We start from the raw sequence: 17,003 nt of genomic DNA, 5'->3' as shown, positions 1-17,003 counted from the left end.
AGTTGGTGCCATTATTTCCAGAATCCCATATTTTCCCATCTTAGCATATGTCTTCTTTTGCTGTGTACCATTTTTTGGTATCTTACTAAGAAAGGGAAAATAAGAGGTAAACTTTTTATCTCCTTGCATTTCTGAAATTGCCTTTAATTTGGGCTGATAGGAATTTCCTCCTTAGAATTTTAGAATTTCACAGGCACTGTTTCTAAGTTGTATTTCAGTTCTACTTTTGGGGGAGAGATTTCTTTGTTTTTAAAATTTTTTTTGAAACACAGTCTCGCTCCATCACTCAGGCTGGAGTGCAGTGACACAATCTCGGCTCACTGCAACCTCCACTTCCCGGGTTCCAGCGATTCTGCCTCAGCTTCCTAAGTAGCTTGGATTACGGGCATGTGCCACCACACCCAGCTAATTTTTGTATTTTTAGTAGAGACAGGGTTTCACCATATTGGTCAGGCTGGTCTTGAACTCCTGACCTCAGGTGAACCACCTGCCTCTGCCTCCCAAAGTGCTGGGATTACAGGTGTGAGCTACTGTGCCCGATCTAAAATCATTTTATTGAATATGTATTTTAGCTTTCATTTCATTTATCCCCCAAGAGTTCCTTATTCTCGAATTGGTCATTTTTCATATCATTTTATTCTCTAGATGCAGTATCTTATATCTCTCAGGATATGATTATAATTCTAATTTTTTGATAAAGTTTCCTTCTGTTCCCTTCATTCTGTTTCTGCAGTCCGTGCATTTTGATCTCCCCTTTCCCATGTTTGAGCAGTAGAGTATTGTAGAAGCTAAGAAGCATGGACTCTGGGGCCTGGCTCTGTTGCTTAGTTGCTGTTTGACCATAGGGAATTTAATTTGTATTTCCCGTGTCATCTCTGGCATAATATAGATGTATCTACCTCATTGGGTTCCTGTCAGCATTGGGTTAATCAACGTAAAACACTTAGAACATTGCCTGCCATATAATTAAAACGTTATCCTAATATAACACGATAATCTGATAATCCCCTTTGATTAGGATTATTTTGCTGGGGTTTCTTTCCTTAATATCTGGCAAGCCTTGGTTGTTCATATTTGAGAAGTACTAGCATAGGCGGAAGCTCTGTGTAGGTGGTATGTTGAGTAGGCAGTCCACATTAATTGTTGGGCTTTACTCTGTGTTGATAGAGTGGTAAGCCATTTTACCTGCCCCTTCTCTCTCCATTCCAGTTTAGAAACCATATTTTATTTTTAAGGAAGTTAGAAATGCCTGAGAGCTATGTAGTATCTTTAGCAGAAAGAATAACTTATTTTCACATTTTCTTGTAGCATTATTGGCACATGAAAAGGATATTTCTGGATTCATATAATACTAAGATTGTAATGTAGAACAAAGATAATTTAGTTTTTATAAACTAATTTCAACTAACAAAACTGTGGTCACACAGGTCACATGTCAAGAAGACAAAAACATTTACTCTGTCCTCTTTCATAATTCATGCCATATTATTGCATGGGGATAATGTGTAACAGGCTCAGAAGCAGTTAGAGACTGAATTATGCAAGTAACACAGAGTTTCACAAAAGGAGAACACAGGTTAACAACATTTCACACTGATAAAGCTAAAGCCAAAAGTAAGTTATTAATGCAACATACTTTTACAGGCTTTGAAAACTATGCCCCCCCCAACTTTTACTTCCTCGGTGTTTTTCTTTTTTATTATAGAGCAAAGATTTACATATGGAATCACTTTCCTTAATTTTAGAAATATCCTTTGTAGAACTCATTTACATCACTTCTACCATTCTAACCCTCAAAATAAAGGATGTTCAAGGTGCAGGTAGCATTCTGTCTTCTTTTTCTTTTGTAAAAACAAGGTCTCACTCTGTTGCCCATGCTGGATTACAGTGATATGATCATAGCTCACTGTAGCGTCAAACTCGTGGGCTCAAGCAATCCTCCTGCCTCAGCCTCCCAACTAGCTGGGACTACAGGTGCATGCCACTATGCCTGGCTAGGTTTTTTTTTTTTTTAATTTTTTGTAGGGACAGGGTCTTGCTCTACTGCCTAGGCTGGTCTCAAACTCCTGGGCTTAGGCAATCCTGCCTCGGCATCACAGAGTGCTGGGAATACAGGTATGAGCCACTGCACTCAGCCTCCTTCATATTGCTTTAAAATAAATACAATCCCATTCATTGAAAAATAAGTATGAACTTAGGAGTCCCCAGTACAGATTCTAATATGCATGAATTCAGTTATCATGATGTAATTAAATAAGTTTCTCATCAACAATGTTCACATTTCAGTTACCAAAGTAATAACTGAGTAATTGCATAAAGTAGAAATAGTCGCTGCTAGTAGCTCTTTAGTCCACAAATCACTCCATACATGACAGATGCATGAAAACTAATGACCATCACTTCTTTCAAAGTCTGTCCAAAATCAGCCTCTGCATCTGTTATTCATTTCACACACACACACACACAGCAAAGTGTGTAGTTGTGTTGCCTCTGTCTTTAGCAATAAACTCATGCATTTTATAGAGTTGAGAGGGAATTGACCACCAAGGATCAATGTACACCAAAGAAACAAAAAATGATAGGGCACAGTGACTCACCCCTGTAATCCCAGCACTTTGGGAGGCCATCTGAGCCCAGGAGTTTGAGACCAGCCTGGGCAACACAGTGAGACCTCTCTACAAAAAATTTTTGGCCAGGCGTGGTGGCTCATGCCTGTAATCCCAGCACTTTGGGAGGCCGAGGCGGGCAGATCATGAGGTCAGGAGATCGAGACCATTCAGGCTAACACAGTGAAACCCTGTCTCTACTAAAAATACAAAAAATTAGCTGGGCGTGGTGGCGGGTACCTGTATTCCCTGCTATTCAGGAGGCTGAGGCAGGAGAATGGCGTGAATCCGGGAGGCGGAGCTTGCAGTGAGCTGAGATGGCACCACTGCACTCCAGCCTGGGCGACAGAGTGAGACTCCATCTCAAAAAAAAAAAAAATTTTTTTTTTTTAATTGGCCAGGCATTGGTGGTATGCACTTGTCCCAGCTACCGAGGAGGCTGAGGTGGGAGAATATCTTGTGCTTGGGAGTTTGAGGCTGCAGTGAGCCATGTTTGTGCCACTACACTCCAGTCTGGGTGATAGAGTGAGAACCTGTCTCAAAAAACTCAAAAAAAAATTTTTTTTTTTTTAAATGATGAGACTGGAAGTAAAATTTGAGTGCAACGCAAATGGAATTGTAGATAAAATAGCTGATACTGGACTGTGAATGCTGTTGCCATTCTAGAGACTAGATATACAGCCAGAGAAACCTTGTGAAGGCAAACTTACAAATGAGGAAAGAGATGGAAAAGATGAAGATGTCTCCAGGGAGTGACACTAGTGAAAAACTTCACATTAAAGCGACTCTTGGAGATATGTAATGACACTGGAAGATCAAGTGATAAATTGTTGGAACTAAATCCAAACTTAGAAAGGAGTAAAGACAATTTGCCAAGGCACGGAAAAGATGCTTGTTCTATATTGTAAGTTACAGAAGGGAAAAAAGAAGACAAGCATGGTTTTTCATACAGAAATAAAACACTTGATTCTCAATGTTTCTACTGTTTTAAAGTTAGTCTACTAAATATTACTATTTTAATTTTGTTACGCATTGAACAGAGTTTTTAATACTTTCACACAATTTTTTTTCATTGTTTAGTTTTCGTTTCTAAGCCTTAAAGATTCATGCTTTTTCTTTTCTCTTTTTTTTTCTTTTTCTTTTTTCTTTTTTTTTTTGAGACAGAGTCTCGCTCTGTCGCCCAGGCTGGAATGCAGTGGTGCGATCTTATCTCACTGCAAGCTCCGCCTCCTGGGTTCTCGCCATTCTCCTGCCTCAGCCTCCGGAGTAGCTGGGACTACAGGCGCCTGCCACCACGCCTGGCTAATTTTTTGTATTTTTAGTAGAGACAGGGTTTAACTGTGTTAGCCAAGATGGTCTCGATCTCCTGACCTTGTGATCTGCCCGCCTTGGTCTCTCAAAGTGCTAGGATTGCAAGCATGAGCCACTGCACCCGGCCAGGTTCATACTTTTTAAAAGGACTTTTGGACAATTTTTCTTTAAAGGTCACAGAACAATTGTAATTTTCCCCCAACGATGATTAAGATCGCTTTGCATAGTTTCAGCAAGCAGGACATTTTTGTAGTCCTGCATTATTGTGCAAAGTGAAGACTGACTATATATGCTTTTTTAGATGAGTATACAAAGTAACAGCTTTCTGTTTTTTGGGCAGAGTTGGGAAGGAGATGAAAGCAGAAAATGTGGTTGCTCTCTTTGCAGGAGCAGAGCTACAGAAGCATATTGATTGCTTTCAGAGCACAACCTTGTGATGAAAACATTCAGGCATTTAATCTATTTTATAATTTACAGTGGATCATAAAACTAGACTCACCTTTCTGCATATCAACGAATCCACTTTTTATGCTGTTCTGAAAATTTAAATATTCATGAAGATGAATTCAAGTGTAATTATAAGAGGTACCTTTTTCACATTGAAGACTAGATGTCAAATAATATTCCAGAATCTTTTGGTATAAGATTTTTGTTTGTTTCTTTGTTTTTTATTTTTTGCGACAGAGTTTCGCTCTGTCACCCAGGCTGGAGTGCAATGGCGTGATCTTGGCTCACTGCAACCTCCGCCTTCTGGGTTCAAGTGATTCTCCTGCCTCAGCCTCCCAAGTAGCTGAGATTACAGGCACCCACCACCAAGCCCGGCTAATTTTTGTAGTTTTAGTAGAGATGGGGTTTCACCATGGTGGCCAGGCTGGTCTCGAACTCCTGACCTCAGGTGATCTGCCCGCCTCGGCCTCCCAAAGTTCTGGGATTACAGGTGTAAGCCACCGCGCCAGGCCTAAGATCTTTAATTGGAAGTCATTGGACCTCAACTGCATACATGTAAACTAACTCTTCTGGCCAATCAGAAATGATATCTGATCATTATCCTGTATATTACCTACTACATTGCTGGTTAAACTACTTCCAGTACTAGATATGCAGTTTTGCTATAGATGATGGTAGCTATGATGATACCAAAGAAAAGGCTCTTTTTAGCCCAACAAAAATTTTAAAAGAACATTGAAAACAAGCAGAGTGGATACATAAGAATTATGCATATGCTCATGGAAAAGCAATTTCAAACAGACGTGTAAAGGAAAATGAACCTGTTCTATTCTGATATAAAAACAATGCACAGTATTTCATTTGCATTTTAAAAAACAGAACCAAGATTATATGCAGCATTTACAAGTATCTTACCTTGAATCACAGTGCAGGATTCCACTGCTCCCCATCAATGTACTCTGAATTTAATATGGGCTTCTGTGATATAAAATGGGGCGAATCTGCTGAGACTTGCCCTCAGGGTTTCCTTCCTTAACCAAACCCTATTACATATTGCAGGGTCCATGGCCTTCTTCTCAAAACAAAGAATTAAAATAAAAATCGAGATCCTAAGACAAAACATACCTAACTCTTTTTAAATAATGAGCAATGATTTCTTGTCATTAGATGCATTCCCCCTCACTCAGGAAAAGGAGATCTTTAACAGTTTCTTCTTTATCCGCTTAGGCCAAAGAAAAAGCCAAAGTGATCACTATATATTAAAATTTAGATATTAATTTTATTTTCTCTAAGTTTTTATACTTCCTAGTTTAAAAAAAAATGCCAAAATGTTCATGTTCTGGTTTTCTATGGTTTAAATAGCAACTTGGGATGGCAACATTGGCTTCTGCGGTTTTACAAAGACAACTCCCTTGGCGTACAGAACGGCCAACAAAGGATCTAGCCTGATGGCAGCTGGGAACAAGTCTAACTTTCTGGAACTCATCATTTGAGGCTTCAGTGGCAGCACACTTCTTTTCATTTGCCTGCTCCATTATCTCGTGAGTTGCCTCTTTGATTTCATTTCCACCCCCCCATTTTTTTTTTTTTTTTTTTTTTAACCTCAGTGCCTGGCTCAATGACATCTTTATGATCAGTTCCTAGATTACTTTCCTTACCTGCTGGCCCTTCTGTAAAGATTCCTTGGACTTCCTTCTCCCCCTCCTCTCCTTGGCATTCCTCTTTAAGAAGCTAAGGCTCCTTGAGGAAGAGATGGTACTGGATCCCTTGGGCCCTCCACACTTTCCTCAGGGACGTGCAGCAGCTGGGGATGCAGGAGACCAGATTTCTGCTAACACAGCCCCACCCAGTCATTTGGTCACTCTGGAGAGATCTGTGGCCCACATGGCCCTGCAGAGGTGGCACACTGGCTGCAGAGGCTGAGCAGAAGCTGAGGTGGCTGCAACTCTGAAGCATGTGGTAGCTCAACAGGATGAGGTCCAGGAGGAACGGTTCGTAGCAGGAAGGGGAAAAGGAAATTGACTTCCCTGGTTCTTTCCTTAAAGGTCTCTCAAATGGTACTATGTGGGGGTCTCTAGAGAAGTTTCATTATTTTTCCAGAGGGGAACACTCCATCTTCAAACCTAGGGTAAAAATGTAGTATATGTGTAGGTGGGCACCTGGGCTAGGGGTTCAGCCTTCTTTTTGTAGATTTTCACAGATTGTTTTCAGCTCCGTGCCTGACTCATGCCTTGTGTTTTAGTATCCCTAAGCCCTGGGCTTCTCCTCTTCCCCCAAGAATAACTCCCCAGCCTCCAGCGCGGGGGAGATGTTATACACCTGGCTCCTGGTGTGTGGGGGGGTGGGATTACCCCTACCCACATCCAATTTCAGTCCTCTGCTTCACACCCCACTCTGTCTGAGTCCTGAACCTCTGTCTAGAGTTCTGGAAGGCCTGTGCTCAGAGGCGTTCCATCAGCTTGCATTTTGTGGTTCCTGCCATCCTCCTCCATCAGCTTTCTATCTCCTGAACACACTTCCAGTTTTTTTCTGTTGGTAACATTTTCCTTCCATTCTCTCAGTGGTGGGTTTTGTATCCCTTTGTGATCCTTTATTAGTATTAGGAAGGCAGAGCAGATGATTGTGTGCAATTAGCCCACCATCTTTATCTGATTTCTCACTTTACTTTACCACACAAGGATTTCAACCAGTGGACTCAGCCAGAAATGAGAAAAGTGAGACTTGACTTTAAAGTTATATTTTATTTCTCTGGGCCGTGCACACTTAGGGCATTAGATCCACAGATGGGCTCCTCTGCTGGGATGCTACTTGTGGCGATCATCTCCTAAGCCCCATGTTTTAGCCTTGTACAGAGTGATGTCACTGCAGACCCTGAAGTGATTCAGCCTGCGGTCATGGCGTTCTGGGTTGACCTAGAAAGGAGGATGCAGAATCAGGAAGAAGTCTGTGAGGATGCAGGAGGACCTGGGTTTGGAGTCAATGGACTTGGCTTATATCAGGCTTCACCCTCCTGACCTGTGGCTGCATTGTGGAATGGAGATGACCACATGCACATCAAAAAGGTTGTGAGATCGGAGGAGAATAACCTATGCACAGTTGTGGTCTTCCCTGTCCCACTGCCTGACTTGGAGACCACAGTATCCTCAGCACCTAGAGCAAGACCCAGTGCACACTAGGTATTCAATGCATATTTGCTGAAAGAATGAATTTGTTGAAAGAGTCACATAGAACCTGAGTAATAGTCAGCACTCCGACACATCGATCTTATAGAAGTTACACCGTGCAAATAATTTTAAAAATGTATTTCCAAAAAATATTACCAGGAGATGAGAGGCTGAGTGATGGTCCTTGAGTCTGGCTTTGCCAGTGTCCCAATACTGAGGTTGGAGGTATCTTGTCTATCCAAGGTGAGGCCCTGCCAGGGGGCAGGGAGCTTCCAGTTGCTGCTGATCAAGCTCCAACTACTTCACTCTGAAACTCCAACTTAATTACCTCTTCCGGTTGCACAGCACCTGCATCTAATGGTTTTTAAGGTACACTTTCTTACTATGCTAACAGTGGCCTCTGATGGCATTGTCCCCAGGTTTATGATGATGAAGAGCATGGAATATTTGCAGACCCTTTGCAACTCCAGAGTGTTCACTGATCTGGAGACACATGCCATCTGTGATCTGCAGAGCCTACGAAGGTCTGAGCAGGGCAGGCCACACTTTTCCATCCTGTCATCGTAAGCCTGCGTGAGATGTCCTGGAGGGTCAAAGATGCAACATCTCCACATGCACACTTTGTACTTGTGTGAGCCAGGTCTTTACTTTTTTTTTTTTTGAGACAGAGTCTTGCTCTTTATCCCAGGCAGGACTGCAGTGGCACTATCTCAGCTCACTGCAAGCTCCGCCTCCCGGGTTCATGTCATTCACCTGCCTCAGCCTCCTCAGTAGCTGGGACTACAGGCGCCCGCCACTGCACCTGGCTAAGTTTTTGTATTTTTAGTAGAGACGGGGTTTCACCGTATTAGCCAGGATGGTCTTGATCTCCTGACCTTGTGATCTGCCTGCCTCGACCTCCCAAAGTGCTGGGATTACAGGTGTGAGCCACTGCGCCTGGCCTGTCTTTACTCTTTAACAAAATGAAGAGTGGTGAATTAATTTACTTGTGCGTTGCACTGTTTTTCTAAGTTGTTTCATGATCTATCTTGGCTGATTTCTGTCTTCATGCCAACACTCCTTCCTTCACAACCTTTCTTCTCCCTAGCAAAGATTTTTTCCTTGACCAAACTCTATTCAGGCTCCCTGAACTACTTTTCAACCAGGTCTGATGTTGGGATTTCCATTTCCTCTGCATTGTCCAATTCTAGCAAAAATCCTGCTAAGGTGATTTAACCAGAACCCCCCCACCTTTCATATCTGATCACCCTTGATATCCGATTGGGTTCCTCATCCTCCACCACTCTCCAGGGGGTGTCTGATCCTGCTAGCCTGCCTTCAGCAAGCACCCTGTTAGGTGGAAGTTAGCCAGAATCTACCCCTACCCTGATGTTTCCTCCTAGTATTTTTCCATCACTGACCCCCACCTTATTCCTTGGCTACACAGTCGCACTTGCCCATGCTATAATCAGAGTTGAGACCAGTCTCTCTCCCTCCCTCACCGCAAAACCCCACAGTGGTGCCTACGCCTTTCACCGTAGTTTCCCCACTTGAAAAGTCTTCTTTCTGGTTTTTAAATTTAAAATTTATTTTTTTTCCACTAGCACTTCCAGTACCATTCCTTCTGGTTTTTAACAGTTATTGAATATTGGCCTATTATTCATATTTATATTCAATAACTGTCACTGAATACATATTTTAACACTTTTCTCTTATTCATGATGTTAGACCTCCCCACCTCCTCTTCCTCTTTGAGTGTTTATCTTCTCCAGCTCTCTAACCATACCTCTCCTTTTGTACCAAGTCCCTCCTTGTAGGTGTGTATATATGTATACATACGTGTGTGTATGTACATCTATATGTACATATTTTGTGTATGTGTGTGTATATATATACACACAAAAAAAAGAGAGAGAAGAAGAAGAAAAAAAAGTTAGGGAAAAATACAGAATAGTTGCTTGATAATGTAGGTGTTGAAGGTTTTCCTAAGCAAGGCACAAAACCCAGAAACCATAATGAAAATTGGTTGTATATTTGATGACTTAAAAATGAAAACCTTCTGCATGATCAAAGATATAAGCAGATTTAAAGACTTGTGTGGCAGAAATTTCTTTGACTTGTCTATTCCATATTGCACACTTCTCCCTTAAAAACAGAAGCGCTGTATTCCTTAGGGTGATTGTGTGCCAAAGTGGCTAATTGTGCCTTTCCTATCAAACAAGGAGAGGATCCTTACTCACATGTCCATTTTCTATGTATTTTTGTTTTAATTTTTGAAATTTTTTAATTTTTAAAAATGTTATTTATTTATATATTTTTAAAATTAATATTTTTTTTTAGAAAGAGTCTCACTCTGTCACCTAGGCTGGAGTGCAGTGGCATGATCTTGGCTCACTGCAGGCTCCACCTCCTGGGTTCAAGTGATTCGCCTGCTTCAGCCTCCCCAGTAGATGAGACTACAAGCATGCGACACCACGCCCAGCCAATTTTTGTAGAGATGGGGTTTCGCCATGTTGGCCAGGCTGGTCTCGAACTCCTGACCTCAGGTGATCCGCCTGCCTTGGCTTCCCAAAGTGCTGGGATTACAGGCATAAGCCACTACGCCCAGTCACATGTCCATTTTTTATGGATAAGGAAGCAGAACTCAGAGATATTGAGTGGCACACCCAAGACCACCTTGCTGATAGCTGATGGAGCTGACTTAGGTATCTGTCGTCAGTACGTTTATTTAAACACACAGTGTTTACCATGTGCCAGGCCCTGTTCCAGGAACTGCACAAATATCACCTAGTTTCATCCTCATAACAAGCTTTTGAGATAGGTATTAGCTGTATTAGCTCCATTTTACAACAATTAAACTGAGTCATAAGAGAGCTTAGTAACTTACCCAGCTGGTAAGAGGTAGCCAGGTTCAAGCCCAGGCACGTCTGGCCCCCTGCTCTATTCTACAGTCACCACCTACATTGCCGCTGTGTTTCCTCGTGTTTCCTGAGGAAGAAGCCACGCTTACCAAGGGCTCTAAGTCCCATCCAACTTCCTGGTTTTCAGTCTGTGTCTCTGGGTACTTCTTCCTTGGTCCCTGGGCAGTATGGTGAATGAGATTCAGAAACCTGGCTGGGAGATGAGGTATGAGTTACGAAGGAGTCAGGCTTTGGGACCAGAGATTGGTCCTGTGCCCTTTCCTGCGTCCACATTGTTCCTTTCAGGCAGAGCATCTGGGCCTTGAAGGTTTGTCTCATCCTCGAGACCAGGGTGTCTGGTCTCTCCACTCATTTTTCAACAAAGATGGTGGTGAGCTCAAACTCTATGCCAGGCATGGTTCTGGGCGCTGGGCATAGAGTGCTGAGTGACAGCGTGGTCCCTGCTTTCCTAGAGCTCATGGTCTAGACGGGGCAGAGGACACAGTATGCAGGTTTACAAAATGACGTGATGGTGGCAGACGGGGATATGCGCTGTGAAGAAAGGAATAGGTGAAGGGTCATGTGCAGGCAAGGGCAGCTGCTGTAGAGGGGGCAGCGAGAGAAGGCCTCTCTGGTTGACAAGCAGGAACCAGCCCCGGAAGAGGCAGAGGAAGAGCACACTGCAGGCAGCAAGAGCAAAGGCCCCGAGGCATGAGCAAGTTTGGCCAGTGTAGCACAGCAGAGAGTGAGGAGCAAGCTTGTAAGAAGTGAGGTTAAATCTTTGTGTACTGAAATAAGTATGGCTGCCGACACCAGATGGATTTGCAGCTCCATAGTTCTTCTGCCCTCTCAAGTCTCCGCCAGAGAGAGGCAGGCGGACAGTGGAATGAACCTGGGCTTTGGAGTCAGTGCTAGTACCGGCTTGTTGGGTGGCATCACTTCTCTGGGCCACACTTCACTCATCTGTGAAATGGGAGGAAAATGTCTATCTCAGCAAGATGGCTGGGAATGAAATGAAGGAAGGTGATTCAAGGGACTGACACTGGGCTGGCGCATCCTTAATGTAAGGGAGAGGGCAGCTAACTCCTGCCTGACTTTCAGGACCCTCATTTCCTGTTGTATTCCTTACTGCTACAGGTTCTCAGATTGCACCCTTTGCCCTAGTTGGGAGAGAACACTACGGATAACACCTTACTGCCTGTGATGATGCCCTCTCTATTAGTCTATTGACTTGTCTACCTCCTTCATAAAGCTCTGAGATCCTCTGCTCCCCTACTTCCCATCCCAGCCACGGTCATCTGTCCTTCACCAAAGTTTGCTCATAGAAGGTAGAGGGGAAGAAGGAAAGCTTTCCAAGAGGGATGCAGTTTTCCACCAAATATCTCTCCTCCCTCACTCCCAAATAGGGCCCTTTCTCCACCTGTATGTTGTGGCCATGCCAAACTACTTGTAGTCATGTTTCTTTTTCTGTAATTTTCCATAGAACTTGGAATGTCCTTCCACAATCTTCTCCACCTCACCCTGTGGTCACCTCCTCCAAGAGGTCTTCCCAGAACTCCACTGCCTGATGGAGGCACCTGTTTCCTATGCTGTTCTCACACCAGTCATGGTCCCTTTTTACTTGTCTACTTATTTCCAAGTCTACTTCTCTTCTTCTTCATTATTCTATGAGATCTCCCCAACCCAGAGCCAGCATAGAGATGACCTAATAATGAAAATAACAATGGGACTAATATTTCCTGAGGACCATGTACCAGCTACTATTCTATGCACTGGCATTGTTTTGTCTAATCCTCACATCAATCCTGAGAAATAGGCTAAGAGAGGTGAAAAACCTGCCCAATATTACAGTTAATGAGTAGCAGAACCAGGATTTGGACTGAGTTAGTACAGCTTCAGAACTTGTGCTTGTAACATTTACGTATCTGATGAATGAATGAAGGCAATGTTAAGCCAGTAGGAACACTAGTTGGCTTGACAGTTATAGTTGCATATGTCCATCTTTTAAAAATTATACTAATTTTTTTAAAAAATTATTTTTTATTCTATCTGCCACAGACTGTCTGAGTAGCCATCTTTTTTGAGCTTGGTTAGCATGAGTCCCATTTCCAGGATCAAAGCAGAGGACTCTGATGCGTGCTCCAGGGTATCAGTACCCTGAGAGGTCTCTCCAGCCGGTCTGCCTCTCTGGGCTGTATCTCAATGGCATTTCAAACCCCAGGACTTACCATCTGCAGGTTCCTCCAGGTTATCATGCCAAGACATGGGCTTCCTGGTGATTGTGTGAACTAGAAAAAAAGAAAAAAAGTGCCATCACAGGTTCAGACATGAATTCCCTGCCCTCTCTAAGACCCACCTTAAACAGGGCACCCATCTGGCACTGGTACATGCCAGGCATTATCCTGGGTGCTAGGATAATACACGATTGGATAAGGCCCTCAAGAACCTGACAGTCTAGAGTGGTACTGCCCAGAATGGTGGTCATCAGCCACGTGTGGCTCCTTGAATTTGAATAACTAAAATTAAATACGATGTTCAGTTCCTTAGTCACGTTAGTCACACTTCAAGTGCTCAATAGCCACATGTGGTTAATGGCTACAGTGTTGACTACAGCCAAGACAGAGAACATTTTCATCACTGATGAATTCTCTTGGACAGTGCTGGCCTATGGGGAAGGCCAAAGAGGTTTGCCAGGCAGTGATCTATGCCCAGGAGGGCACATGGTAACAGAGGAGCAGCACCCACATTCATCCACTCAGCTCATAATTACTGTGCACTGAAGAACAGGCTGTAAACAAGACAGAGCTGGCTCTTGTGCCCTCTGAGCTTTTACTCTATTTGTGGTGACAGGCAATATATATATATATATATATATGTAAGTGGGCAAATAAATGTAAGTGTGATGGAGAACAGTAAAGCAGGTTATGTGGATGGAGAGTTGGCATTGGGGCTGGGGTGTGAGTGATGTATCTCTAGGGAGATACATATTAGCAGAGCTTTGAATGAAATGAGGGAATGTGCTATGTATGTGGGAAGCGTATAAGCATGAGCCTGGGGAGTTTGAGAAACGTCAAGAAAGCCAGAGTGGCTCCAGTGGAGTGAGCCAGATGGAGAGTAGTGGGAAATGAGCAGACACCAGTAGAAACCAGTGGTCTCCAAGCTGCTTGTCTCAAACTCCTATCAGTAAAAGGACTTTAGAACATGCGCCCTTAAAATATGTATAATTATATAGTTTTTATGTACTATTATCAGTATATTAGCGATGAAAATTTCTATCTTTATAAATAAAAGTAATCAATACCAGTTGTAATATTTTCTCACTTTATTCCAATGGCTCACATGCTCGAGGGACATGAGCTGGGAGACAGCATTTTCCCTAGATAGCATGAAGGTTGCCTGAAGAGGTTATTTCCATTGTTGGAATGGACCCAGTTTGAACGGCTTTCCACGCTAATTTGCTTTCCTGAAACTAGCGGTTGGGGGCTCCAGAAGAAAACCAAGTTAGTTAGAAGGAAAGTGAAGACAGTACATTTTCTCTACAGAGCCGGGCAACAAAGTGTACTTTACTTACTAGGCACAGAGTTGGGAAAGGCATTCAGGAAGAAGCAACAATGTTTATGCAGGTAAAGTGGGAAATGACATGACGCATTTAGGAAATCCATTTATTTAGAAACAGCAGGGGGAAAGGCCTGTGTGTGGGATTCATCAGCAATGGCTGGTGCAGAGTAGCCACCAAAGCATTTCTTAAAGGAGCAGGGTAAAGTCGGGGAGAGGAGTATGGGATGAAGCTGGCAGGAACCAGAGCCAGTTCCAATGCGCCTTATGTCCGGATTGATTTAAGCTTTACCTCAGAAGCTATGAGAAGGATGTTAGGTGGGATTGATGTGATCTAATTGTCCTCCTAGCATAGCACTAAGCTAGCAAGGGTGTAGGTGTTTGGTCGGAGGGGCCAGCTTGGAGGGAAAGAGAATAAGGAATTGGGAGCCCATCAGACCAATCCAGGCGGTAAGGACTAGGGCCCTGCAGAGGCTTCAGGAATGAGGATGCAGGCAGAGGCTGTTTGAGGTGCTACTTAGAGCATGAAAGTACCTGAGCAGAGGCAGAGAGGAACCCATATGCATGATAGTGTCTTTCACTGAAGCAGGAACAGGTAGGTGAGGGGAGAGGAATGTTAATAAACAGGGCTTGTGCCTTTTTTAAGTGTGTGGAGGGAGGGAGAGAGACCTTGAGGAGGACTCCGAGGCTTCTAATGATCACGAGATCGTTAGATGATGAGAGTGAATGATCCTGATCATGAGAGTGAATCATCCGGGGATCCTTTTGCAGAGACAGGGTATTCTGGAGCAGCAGAGAGTGGGAAAGGTGGGGATGAGCCTGGCTTTCCTCCTGCTGGGTGTGAGGTGCCTGTGGGTGGTCCAGGCAGGGGAGCTGGGAGGTGGTTGGGCGTGTGCATCTGAAGCTCCATTTGAGACCCAGTGGCATTCAGGGGAAACTGGTGTGACAGGACAGATCAAACTGCCCAAGGAGGGTGCACAGAGACAAGAGTGGAGGGTAGGGCTGTTTTATCAGGGGGCACCCCGGAACTTTCCGAAGGACAATATAAGAAGCCTGAAGAAAAACCTTTCACTTGTTAAAAACCGAAAATACAAACAAAAACTAAACACAAACAGCCTGCAAAATATAATTATTTCAAAAATAAAATCATAAAAAGCTATACAACCTTTTTTTCTTCTACAACGAAAAGGTTTAATTGTGTTGCGCATGAACTTTAATACAGCGAATACATCTGATATGATGTGGCCTCTCCAAAGTCATGGTGCCTGAAATCTAGGAAAGGGGGTGGATGCTGGGGAAAGCGTTTTTGCTGGGACCGCGTTCCCATCCCGCAGCCCGGAGGGCTCCTTCCCCGACGCCTTCCCGCTGTCGCCCCTCCCCCGCCCCACAGTGCCTCTCACTCTTGCGGAGGGGATTCACGTGATACTGCGTGTAGAGTTTCTGGGTTCGTAACTCCTTGTGGTACAGTTCCCGCAAGATCTGGTTCTGATGGACCTCATCTGGAATCACCTTCTCTCTTGGGTGTCCCGCCATGGCCTTCGGCTGCCCCGTGCCCTCTTGCCTGGGCCTTCCACAGTTTCCAGGCAGCGCGTCCCCGCTGTCTCCAGGCAACGGCGTCCCGCGGTCTCCAGGCAACAGCGCTCTGGTAGTGCTGCCGGGTCGGGGCGGGTCTCACTCGGCCAACCCATTCCCCTGCCTGCATCGCCCCGCCCCGCGCCCGCCTGTCGGGATCTTATTTCGCGCCCCGCCCTTTTCTGGCGCTGCACCTACCTGCCCCAGCTTCTCAGGCCGGGCTGGTTACTATAAGGTCCCCTGGATACCGCCAGGAAAGGGCTTCCTGGCAAGGGGGCAGACCCAGGAGGTAAGGGACAGATGATTGGACCTCACCTTGGCCAATCATTTTCTAAAAAAGCTTTTGGAAGGAGTCAGAAATCACTTCCACGTTAAAGCAGATGCCCAGAATCAAAACCTCACAAAAAAATCGGAGGTTTCTTCTCTGAGAAAACGTTGTGGCCAGTGTGGCCAAGATTACCAATGTGATAATATTGACAGAGTAAACTTTTCCTAATTAAGGAACTTGCTGACTTTATAGTTTATTTTTAATGTTTGTGTTTAAAATGCACATAATATAATTTTACCATCTTAGCCATTTTTAAGTATTACAGTACAGTAGTATTAAGTATATTCAAACTATGTGAAACCAATCTCCAGAACTTTTTCACACCCATTAAACAACGTTTCCGTTTTCCCTTCTCTCCAGCCCCTGTCATTTCACTTTTTGTTTCTATGAATTTGAGTCTGCCAGCTACCTTAAATAATGTAGTTTATTTTAAAAGAATCGCCGGGCACAGTGGCTCACGCCTGTAATCCCAGCACTTTGGGAGGCCGAGGCAGGTGGAGCACCTGAGGTCAGGAGTTCGAGACCAGCCTGACCAACATGGTGAAACCCTATCTCGACTAAAAATACAAAATTAGCCAGGCGTGATGGCGCATGCCTGTAATCCCAGCTACTCGAGAGGCTGAGGCAGGAGAATCGCTTGAACTTGGGAGGTGGAGGTTGCAGTGAGCTGAGACCACGCCATTGCATTCCAGCCTGGGTGACAGAGACTCTGTCTAAAAAGATTTTTTTTAAAAAGAATCAAAAGTAGGTCTAGCATAAAGAAAGAAGCCACCCCTAGTTTTAGTAAGCACCTAAATACTGACTGAAGACTGTGCTTTTCCCCACTCAGTACTTCATTCATTCATCCATTCATTCATTCACTCAGAACACAATGTGATTTGCAGAATGGGTTTAGTCTGGGACACAGTGTCGAACACAATTTTTAATTGGATCATTTATCTTTATCAATTTGTTGGAGTTCTTAATGTATTATTTTGAGGGCTGTACATGCTGCAAATTTACTTTCCCTCTGTGTGGCTTGCCATTTTAGTCTCTTAATGGTGTCTTTTGGACACCAAAAGTTAGACGTAGTCAAATATATTAGTGTTTTCCTTTATGATTATTGCTTCTTGATTTTCATTTAAGACATCTTTTTCTAATT

At 43.8% G+C, this 17,003-nt stretch overlaps 1 protein-coding gene across 4 annotated transcripts; it reads right to left on the bottom strand.

The window, feature by feature from the left end:
* Positions 1 to 7,085: 7,085 nt before the first annotated feature.
* FAM183A (family with sequence similarity 183 member A) lies at positions 7,086 to 15,679 on the bottom strand. Of its 4 annotated transcripts, none has more exons than XM_021940339.1 (4): positions 15,472 to 15,679; positions 12,636 to 12,695; positions 10,518 to 10,621; positions 7,086 to 7,276 (listed from the first exon to the last, which is right to left on the bottom strand). In XM_021940339.1, exons 1-4 carry the CDS (start codon positions 15,662 to 15,664, stop codon positions 7,169 to 7,171), a joined length of 465 nt encoding a protein of 154 aa, XP_021796031.1. In that variant the 5' UTR covers positions 15,665 to 15,679; the 3' UTR covers positions 7,086 to 7,168. The 4 variants fall into 4 exon arrangements, with proteins under 4 accessions (XP_021796031.1, XP_003891759.1, XP_021796037.1 ...); XM_003891710.5 differs by having other exon boundaries at positions 15,363 to 15,602; XM_021940345.1 differs by having other exon boundaries at positions 7,188 to 7,276; positions 10,395 to 10,621.
* Between the last annotated feature and the right edge of the window lie 1,324 nt (positions 15,680 to 17,003).

Source organism: Papio anubis, chromosome 1 (assembly GCF_008728515.1).
Source record: "Papio anubis isolate 15944 chromosome 1, Panubis1.0, whole genome shotgun sequence".
NCBI lineage: Eukaryota > Metazoa > Chordata > Mammalia > Primates > Cercopithecidae > Papio > Papio anubis.
Note: the sequence above shows the minus strand (reverse complement) of the source record. Positions and strands in the feature narration are given on the sequence as shown.

Coding starts and splice junctions, on each gene's coding strand:
- FAM183A (XM_021940339.1), bottom strand. CDS start 15,664: ATGCAGGCAGGGGAATGGGTTGGCCGAGTGAGACCCGCCCCGACCCGG. Junction 12,696..15,471: donor CGGGACACCCAAGAGAGAAG/GTGATTCCAGAT, acceptor CTTTTTTTCTAG/TTCACACAATCACCAGGAAG. Junction 7,277..10,517: donor GATGGGACTTAGAGCCCTTG/GTAAGCGTGGCT, acceptor CCTCCTTTCTAG/GTCAACCCAGAACGCCATGA.